General features: G+C 40.4%; 1 protein-coding gene across 2 annotated transcripts in view; it reads left to right on the top strand.

The window, feature by feature from the left end:
* The window catches only part of pdgfd (platelet derived growth factor d), a 78763-nt gene that overhangs the window by 29960 nt on the left and 38803 nt on the right, over positions 1–10000 (top strand). The window contains exon 2 of one of the 2 annotated variants that reach the window (XM_056473595.1): positions 6334–6544. In XM_056473595.1, coding sequence (XP_056329570.1) covers positions 6334–6544 — 211 coding nt within the window. The remainder of the gene's footprint in view (positions 1–6333; positions 6545–10000) is intronic. The other variant, XM_056473596.1, reaches the window with a different exon arrangement.

The raw sequence follows: 10000 nt of genomic DNA, 5'->3' as shown, positions 1-10000 counted from the left end.
TTTTGATGAGGGTGTGACTTTGTGCACGGGTTTGAGTGTGTGTGATTGAGTTTGTGTATGTATGAGTGTGTGCTGTTTTGTTTTTAGAGTTTCGTGTGTGAGTTGTTGTATCCGAGTTTGTGTTTGTTTGTTTGTTTTTTTATTTTGTGTGTTTGTGAATGTGTGAGTGTTTGTGTTGGTGTGTGTGTGCGCGTGCATGAAATGTGTGCTTTTGTGTACGTTTTTGTGTGTTGTACGTGAGTTTGTGAAGTTATAGAAACATCTTCTGATGCACAACCTTGGACACAATATCAGTGTTGTTTCCTGGACTCACGGGGTGTTTCGGGTCTTGCAACAGACACCCTCCTCTAGCTGACCCAACCGAGGCTGATCAGACCCCGGCCTGTATCCAAGTAGCATGCCACTGCCCCCACAGTTCCCCTCTCCAACCAGAGCCATCTGGATGCTTTCTCTGCTGCCTCCACGTTGTTGCTTATGGCTCTTCTTCAGTTGGCGCCTGTTATTCCCAGTGTACCATAGGCCTTGTTCAGGGTGTAGCTGGCAAATGCCCACATCCACTGGCATTTAAGCGGCCGACACTGCTTCACCAGCTCCTGATATTTTCCTTCTTTCTCTCCTGAGCCTCCTCCATCCTCTCCTGTTAGCACTGTTAGCTCTAGCAGGATTAATTGTCTTGTGGCCTCAGAGACCAAGATTATGTCAGGTCTTAATGTGGACTGGGTGATGTGTGATGGAATCTTCAATTGCCTCTCTAGGTCAGCTAACATCACCCATATCACAGCCATATCACCCTGGCACAGCCATATCACCCTGCAGGTTACTCACTGAAGCTAAGCAGGGCTGAGCCTGGTCAGTATCTGGATGGGAGACCACATGGGAAAACTAGGTTGCTGTTGGAAGTGGTGTTAGTGAGGCCAGCAGGGGCTGCTCAACCTGCGGTCTGTGTGAGTCCTAATGCCCCAGTAAAAGTGAAGGGGATCTTTTGGACCATCCGTCTTTCGGATGAGACGATAAACCGGGGTTTTTACTCTCTGTGGACATTCAAAATCCCATGGCACTTCTGGTAAAGAGTAGGGGTGTAACCCCGGTGTCCTGGCTAAATTACCCATCATGACCTCCCAATCATCCTCAGCCAGTGAATTGGCTCTATCACTGTCTCTCTACTCCACCAGTAGCTGGTGTGTGGTGAGCGCACTGACGCTGTTGTCCTGTGGCTGCCGTCGCATCATCCAAGTGAATGCTGCACACAGATGGTGGAGTGGACCCCCCCATGACTGTAAAGCGCTTTGGGTGTATGGTCATACACGATGAATGCGCTATATATAAATACACATTACATCACCCAGTTCTGGGCTGTGGAGAGCAACCCAGCAGGGCAGCTCTTAGATATTTTCTCTGGACTTTGTCCTTCCTTAATGAAGTAAATGGCCTTGTCTGTGGCTTGACGGCATCGGCTGTCCTTGATCCCCTTGCTGATTGCCTCAGCAATGGATTTTAGAACCTGATCATGTCTTTATCGATACCGACCCTTGCCTAGTGCCTTGGAGCAGCTGCTCAAGATGTGGCTTGGAACACAGCAGGCATGCAGGTGTCCCCTTTACCCCATGTGTATGTAACCCCGCCAGTCCTTCGCCACCAAACCCGCCCCGAGCTGGTATCGAACTGGCGACCTTCAGCATGGGAGTCGAATGCTCTAACAAGGTGGCTAAAGATCATAGCCTCTAGCAGAGGTCAGAGGAGTGAGGTTTACCTGCACAGCACTCACTAGCTGGCCTCCGTTACATGTACAGGTTAAATGGGCTGGGAAGAATGTCGTAGACCCCTTGGATCAAAAACCTGGTATGCCTCCTATCTGGATCAGTTTATTTGTGTGTGTAAGAGTTTGTGTGTCTGTGTAAGTTTGTGTGTGTATGAGAGAGTTTTTGTGAGTTTGTGTGTTTTTGTGTGTCTCCAGTTTGTGTGCAGTTTTATGTGTGTGAATATGTGAGTGTGTGAGTTTGATTGAGTTTTTTGGGGGTGTGTGTATTTGTACGTGTAAGTGTGTGAATATAGGTGTGTGTGGTGTGATTTATTTTTTTGTCTGTGTTTTGGGGTTTTTGTGTGGCGCGTGGATGTACGTGCATTCATGATTTGTGTGTATGTATGAAGATCCTATGGTAATTATGAGTGTGTGTGATATTCTTTGTGATTGTGTTTTTATGCGTGGTGATTTTTATTTGTGTATGTGTGTGTGGGGGTTTTTGTTTATGAGGTTTGTGCGTGTGTGTGTGTGTGTGGGTGTGAAGATCCTATGTTATTCATGAGTCGAGGAGTGTTTGCGATATTCTTCGTGATTGTTTTTTGTGTGTTAGGATTTGTGATTTGCATGTGTATTTGAGTTTGTGTGTGTGTATTTGTGTTTGTGAGTGCAAGAGTGAGTCTGTGTGTATGTTTGAATTTTTTTTAATAGTTTATGTGTATGAGGTTTGTGAGTTTGTGCGCGTGTGTGTATTTGTGTGTGAGGTGTGTTTGTGTGTGTGTGTGTGTGTGTGTGTGTATGTGTGTGTTTGTGTGTGTGTGTGTCTGTGAACATATGTTGATCATGAGTGGAGGAGCTTTAAGAAATGACTGCCTCAGTTTGACATCAGCTCAGGCCACCGTGGAAGTGGTCACTTTGGATTAGTGTATCATGAATTGTTTATCTTTCTTCAAAACGATCAAATGTGCTTATTGGTGTGGTTTAAAGATTCATAAGCTGTCACATTGAATGATCTTTGTTTTGCTGTTGCACGAGGTCTGCTATTTTTAATGTTTTACCTTTGTGGGCTGAACGTGTGTCTGTCTTTTTTAATAGGCTGTCACTCACTCACTCTGCTTTACTTCTCCAGTGTTGCTTATGTTTGTGTGTGTGTGTTCTGTCAGAGTATCTGTGGCCCATTTCAGTGAATTCAGTTCAGATATTAAACTCAAAGTCTAATAGTGAAGAATAGTTTATTCCTAAAGAGAACTAGAAGGGATTTTTGTTTGATTCTTTTGGAGGGAATCAGAAGTGAATTCAGTCTGAAGAGAATCAGAACTAAATTCAGTCAGAAACTAATCAGTAGTGAGTTCCGACTGAAGAGAATCAGAAGTGAGTTTAGTCTGACAAGAATCGGATGTGAGTTTAGTCTGACAAGAATCGGAAGTGAGTTTAGTCTGACAAGAATCGGAAGTGAACTCAGTCTGAAGAGAATGAAAAGTTAATTGAGTCTGAAGAGAATCAGAAGTGAAGTCAGTCTGAACAGAATCAGTAGTAAACTCTGTCTAAAGAGAATCGAAAGTGAACTCAGTCTGAAGAGAATCAGAAGTGAATTTTTTCTGAAGAAAATCAGAACTGAATTCAGTCTGAAAAGAATAAATAGTGAGTTCAGTCTAAAGAGAAACAAAAGTGAATTCATTCTGAAGAGAATCAGAAGTGAATTGAGTCTGAAGAGAATCAGAAGTGAACTCAGTCTGAAGAGAATCAGAAGTGAATTCAGTCTGAAGAGAATCAGAAGTGAACCAAGTCTGAGGAGAATCAGTAGTGAATTCAGTTTAAAGAGAACCAGAAGTGAATTCTGTCTGAAGAGAATCAGAAGTAAATTCTGTCTGAAGAGAATCAGTAGTGAATTCAGTTTGAAGAGAATCAGAAGTGAATTCCGTCTGAAGAGAATCAGAAGTGAATTCCGCCGGAAGAGAATCACTTGTGAATTTAGTCTGAAGAGAATCAGAAGTGAATTCAGTCTGAAGAGAATCAAAAGTGAATTCAGTCTGAAGAGAATCAGAAGTGAACTCAGTCTGAAGAGAATCAGAAGTGAACCAAGTCTGAGGAGAATCAGTAGTGAATTCAGTTTAAAGAGAACCAGAAGTGAATTCTGTCTGAAGAGAATCAGAAGTGAATTCTGTCTGAAGAGAATCAGTAGTGAATTCAGTTTGAAGAGAATCAGAAGTGAATTCCGTCTGAAGAGAGTCAGAAGTGAATTCAGTCTGAAGAGAGTCAGAAGTGTATTCAGTCCAAGGAGAGTCAGAAGTGTATTCAGTCCAAGGAGATTCAGAAGTGAATTCAGTCTGAAGAGAGTCAGAAGTGAATTCAGTCTCAAAAGAGTCAGAAGTGAATTCAGTCTGAAAAGAATCAGAAGTGAATTCAGTCTGAAGAGAATCAGAAGTCTGAGACAAATATGTTTTTTCCCCAAGAAATTTAAAAGTGAATTCGAAAGTTTCTGGAATCAGTACATAATTCAGACCAGTTTTTAACAAGGAGAATCAGAAACAAATATTTTTTTTCTTAAGTGAATCAAATGAATCTGTTTTCCTAGAGCAAATTAGACATGAATTTTGATATTTTCAGAAATCAAATAAGTGAGTAATGTTCTTTAGAGGATTATCAGAAATTATTTCACATTGGTTAAAGGATTCAAAGTGAAGTAACTTCTTAAATGAAGATAATTATACATGGAATTGGTTTAGAAATGAGTTCTTTTTTCTGATGAGGATCAGAATCACTCTGTGAACTGCACATTTAAAAAGTGAAAGTTGTTTTTATCAAGATAATCAGAATTGATGATTTTTTTGTGAATTGAGTGATTTTTGAGTGATTTATTTATGTATTTATTTATTTATTTATTTTTTACCGAATTCGAATTCTGACCTTCGAGAAGTGAATTGAGATCAGTTCAGATTTGAACAGATTTAGAAGTGAATCAAGTTCTTTTCTAAGGAGAATCAGTTAATTTGTTTAAAAACGTAGGTTAAAGGAAATTAGAAATTAATTTTGTTTTCAAATTGGCAGTGGCTCAGTGGTTAGCACTGTAGCCTCACAGCAAGAAAGTCGCTGGTTCGAGTCTCAGCTGAGCCAGTTGGCATTTCTGTGTGGATTTTGCATGTTCTCCACGTGTTGCTGTGGGTTTCCTCCGGGTGCTCCGGTTTCCCCCACAGTCCAAACACATGCGCTAAAGGTGAATTGAAGAAACTAAATTGGCTGTATTGTATGAGTGCGCATGGGTGTTTCCCAGTACTGGGTTGCAGCTAGAAGATCATCCGCTGTGTAAAACATATGCTGGAATAGTTGGTGGTTCATTCCACTGTGGCGACCCTTGATAAATAAGGGACTTAGCCAAAGGAAAATAAATAAATGACATCAGGTTTCTTTGGATTGTTTCTTTCGAACAGAGAATCTAAAGTGACTTTTAAAGTTATTTTCCTGAAACAGAAGTTTGAGAGTTTTCTGAAAATTTATCCGAAATTAATTGAAATCATTTTGGCTGATGGGATTTGATGTTGTCCCAGCCTGAAGCGGAACTCATCTCTGACTTTCCCCTTCTTTAGCACCACGGATCTGGATTTTGCAGGTTTGAAACTCATGCATGCCCATGCCATGAGCCTCTCCAACCCTTGGAGGATCCATCTTGCTCCTGGTACCTCTCCAACCGAAATCAATTCAAGAGTTCACACTTAGATAATGCTCGACTATGATAGCAGGTTTGGCATGCTGTCCCGGGAGAGAACCCTGAGCTCGGAGATAGATGAGCCCAAGGTTCCCGCCTGGTCAATGAGCATTAGGAGGGAAACGAGATCAGGAGTTTCTCGAGTGCCCCCTTTTGCTGTGTATGTGTTAAGTGCTTGTGACTGTGTTACGATTCACTTATGTACATGTTTTTAGACTGGGAGGAAACCGGAGGACCTGGAGAAAACCCACGCAAATATAGGGAGAACATGCAAACTCCACGCAGGGAGTGCCGACTGGCTGAATTAGAACTTGAACCTGTGGCCTTCTTACTGCGAGGCAGCAGTGCTAACCACTGAGCCACCGTGTTGCCCGATCATGAAAGAGGAGGAGGGAGAAGAGAAGGATGGGGGGGGGTTCCAAAAACGAAGATAAGGAATGAAGTTTAGGCAGGATATTTATAGTAGTTTTAGAATGATCTAATAGGCTAGCTAATGATTAGCAATGAGGATCTGCTGTAGTCAATCATATCACGTGCTCCTCTCGAAATTAGTTTGTGAAACTTCACTTGGAGACATATTTACACCAGAAGTGATCCGGGTTTGTTTATTATGAAGTCAGAAGTGAATTCAGATTATTTAGCTTCGAGTCTGAAGAGACTGAAAAGTAACTCATTTTTTTTTCTCAATTGATCAGAAATAAACACAAATTAAGATGAAATTAATTTTCTGAGCTGAATCTATGCTCTTCCCCGACCTGAACTGTGTTAAACTGAAATGAAGCAAATTCTAACCTTTGTATGTGGTGTTTCTGTATATATCTGTGTGTGTGTGTATATGCGTGTGTGTGTGTTTCCGAGAATAAACGCACTAACCTGTCCAAGTTGTGACCAGTAACAGACAGCAATCGCCTCACAGACTTGTACCGGAAGGAAGAGGTCATAATGATCAAGGGTGGAGGTCACGTCCAGAGCCCACGCTTCCCCAGCTCTTACCCACGCAACCTGCTGCTGTCATGGAAACTACTGTCGCCACCGCACACACGCATCCTGCTGGAGTTCGATGCTCAGTTTGGACTGGAAGAGGCCGAGAATGGAGTCTGCAGGTGAGGGCGGAGCTGTGAGTGCATAAGTTTATGTATAAATAATCAGATGTGTTTAAGTGGAGGTGTATAACAATGGAGTCTGCAGGTGAGGGCGGAGCTTTGAATGCATGAGTTCATGAATAATAAATCAGATGTGTTTAAGGGGAGGTGGAGAATAATGGAGTGTCAGGTGAGGGCGGAGCTTTGAATGTGTGCTTACATGAATAATTAATTAGCTCTGTTTAAGTGCAGAGTGGAGTCTGCAGGTGAGGGCGGAGCTTTGAATGCATGAGTTTATGAATAATTAATAAGATCTGTTTAAGTGAAGGTGGAGAATGGAGCCTGCAGGTGAGGGCAGAGCGTCGAATGCATGGGTAATGAATAATTAATCAGATGTGTTTAAGTGGAGGTGTAGAATTGTCTTTAGGCGAGGGTGGAGATTTGCATAGATGAGTTCATGAATAATTAATCAGAAGTGTTTAGGTAAAGAATCGTGTCTTCAGGTGAGGGCGGAGTTTTGAATGCAAGGGTGCATAAATAATTAGCTCTGTTTACGTGGAGAATTGAGTCTACAGGTGAGGGCGGAGCTTCAAATCCTGATTTTAGGAATAATTAATCAGATCTGTTTAAGCAGAGATGGAGAATTGAGTCTGCAGGTGAGGACAGAGCTTTAAATGCAAGAGTTCATGAATAAATAATCAGATCTGTGTAAATGAAGGTGGAGAATTGTGTCTTTAGGCGAGTGTGGAGATTTGGATGAATGAGTTCATGAATAATTCATCAGATCTGTGGAGATGGAGAAGGGAGTCTGCAGGTGAGGGCGGAGCTTCAAATGCTTGGATACATGGATAATTAATCAGATGTGTTTAATTGAAGGTGGAGAATAATGAAAGCTGCAGGTCTGGGTGGAGCTTCGAATGCATGAGTTCATGAATAATTAATCGGATCTGTATAAGTGGAGGTGGAGAATTGTGTCTTTAGGTGAGTGTGGAGATTTGGATAAATGAGTTCATGAATAATTCATTAGGTATGTGGAGATGTAGAAGGGAGTCTGCAGATGAGGGTGGAGCTTTGGATGTGTGAGTTCATGAATAATTAATCAAATCTGTTTAAGTGCAGGTGGACTATGCTGCTTTCAGGTAAGAGCATGAGCTCATGAATAATTTAAATGCATGAGTTCATGAATAATCAGATCTGTGAAGATGATGAATAGAGTCTGCAGGTGAGGGCGGAGCTTCGAATGCATAAGTTCATGAATAATTTCTCAGATCTTTTTAAGTGGAGATGGAGAATAATGGAGTTTTAATGCAAGGGCACATGAATAATTAATTAGCTCTGTTTAAGGGGAGAATAGAGTCTTCAGATGAGGGTGGAGATTCATGAATAATCAGACCTGTTTAATTGGAGGTGGAGAATTGAGTCTACAGGTGAGGGCGGAGCTTCAAATACATATATTCATGAATAATTAAGATCTGTTAAGGTGGAGGTGGAGAATGGAGGCTGCAGGTAAGGGTGGAGCTTTGAATGTGTGAGTTTATGAATAGTTAATCAGATCTGTTTTAGCGAAGGTGGAGAATGGGGTCTACAGATGAGGGTGGAGCTTCGAGTGCATGAGTTCATGAATAATGAATCAGAATTAAGTGGAGGTGGTAAATAGTATGCAGTTGAGGGCGAAGCTTTTTATGCGTGATAAGTTAAGTTGAAGCGGATTTTAATGCCGTCTTCAGGTGAGGGAAAAGCTTCAAGTGCATGAATTCATGAATAATGAATCAGATCTGTTTAGGTGGGGGTGGAGAATTGAGTCTGCAGGTCAGGGCGGAGCTTCAGGTACATGAATACCTCAATAATGAATTAGACATGTTTAATGGTGTCTTCAGGTGAAGGGTGGAGCTTCTGATGCATGTATACATGAATAATTATCAGAACTATTTAAGTGGAGGTGGAATTAGTTTATGAATAATGAATTAAATATCCATAGAATGGAGACTGTAGATTAGGTGGAGCTTTAACTGCACAGATATATGAATGAAGATTAACTAAATTAGATCAACTAAAAATTTCACATGAGAGCAAAGTTCATGAATAACTATATAGGTACAGATAGAGAAAAGAAACTGATGCGCTGCATTGGTTTTATTGTAAATATTTAAGAGCTGAACACACAGCTAAAGCCCGTTACATATCTCTAAAATGTGATTAATTCATAGGTATGCAAATGCAGGGCCTTCAGAAGCTCATTCTACATGGTTCAATCATGTTGTGACGTGGTAAAGGATAGTGGTATTATTTTTCTGATTCCTGTGGTCCCGATTCTGCACTTCTGAACTTGAAATAAAGGCCTGAAGAGTTAAAACAGGATATGAATATTTAACGAGCACACAGCCAATCAGAGTGAGCGTCTGACCGCAGAGAGTTTGCAGCGACTCTCCAGTTACAGGTTTGTCCTTGAGGTTACAGAGTTTTACTTTGCATCTAATACTTTATGAAGACCCCCGAGACAACAGGCTAAAAATAACACAGACGAGAGATGAGGTGAATTTAGAGGATGAGAAACAGACAAGAAGAAAAAAGAAGAGATGTAAGAAATATATCTAAAACTTTGTATAAAATATATATATAGTATCTTGAAGAATATCTAGTCAAATATTATTTACTGTCATCATGGCAAAGATAAAATAAATCAGTTATTAGAGATGAGTTATTAAAACTATCATGTTTAAAAATGTGTTGAGAAAATCTCTTCATTACACAGAAATTGGGGTAAAAATATACAGGAGGGCTAATAATTCAGGAGGGTGTATAATTCTGACTTCAACTGTATGTGTGTGAAGTTCATAATCATCTATTCATATTGGTCATAACGTAAGTTTTATAGTAAACAACTTATCAGGGCTGCATGATATTGGAAAAATCTGACATTGTGATATTGTGTATTTCTGCAATGTATATACTGCTTTATTTGGAAATAATTCTTCATTTTAGATTGATTGGGGTGATTTTGCAGGGGATTGGATCTTGAATAATATATAACAAATAACTTACAAGTAGAGCTAGGCCGATATACGATATTATATCGCATCGTGATCAAATTTATGTCAATAAAAATGAGACGCTCTGGATCATTTTACTCTATATTGATCAAAGAGCCAATCACACATCAGAAATGTGCAACAATGGGAATTTAAAAGTGTGTTGATATTAGAGATATTCCGAATTTATCGGCTGAAAATGTTATGCCATTTAATGGATCCTCTTATTTTTGTGGCTTCAGCAATTGTTAGGGTACTCTTAAATCTGGAAGCATTAACTACTTGTATCGAAATATATATCGTTCCATATGGAAAATAATTATCAAGACTGCATTTTTTTCGCCCAGCCCTACTTACAAGCATAGATAAATAAAATACAACAAAGATAAAAGTGAGTTATAGTTTTCTTGGAGAGTCTAATAGTATTCAGGAACAATCAACACTGCAT

Source organism: Danio aesculapii, chromosome 15 (assembly GCF_903798145.1).
Source record: "Danio aesculapii chromosome 15, fDanAes4.1, whole genome shotgun sequence".
Taxonomy (NCBI): Eukaryota; Metazoa; Chordata; class Actinopteri; order Cypriniformes; family Danionidae; genus Danio; species Danio aesculapii.
This window is presented reverse-complemented; position numbering and strand designations above follow the sequence as displayed.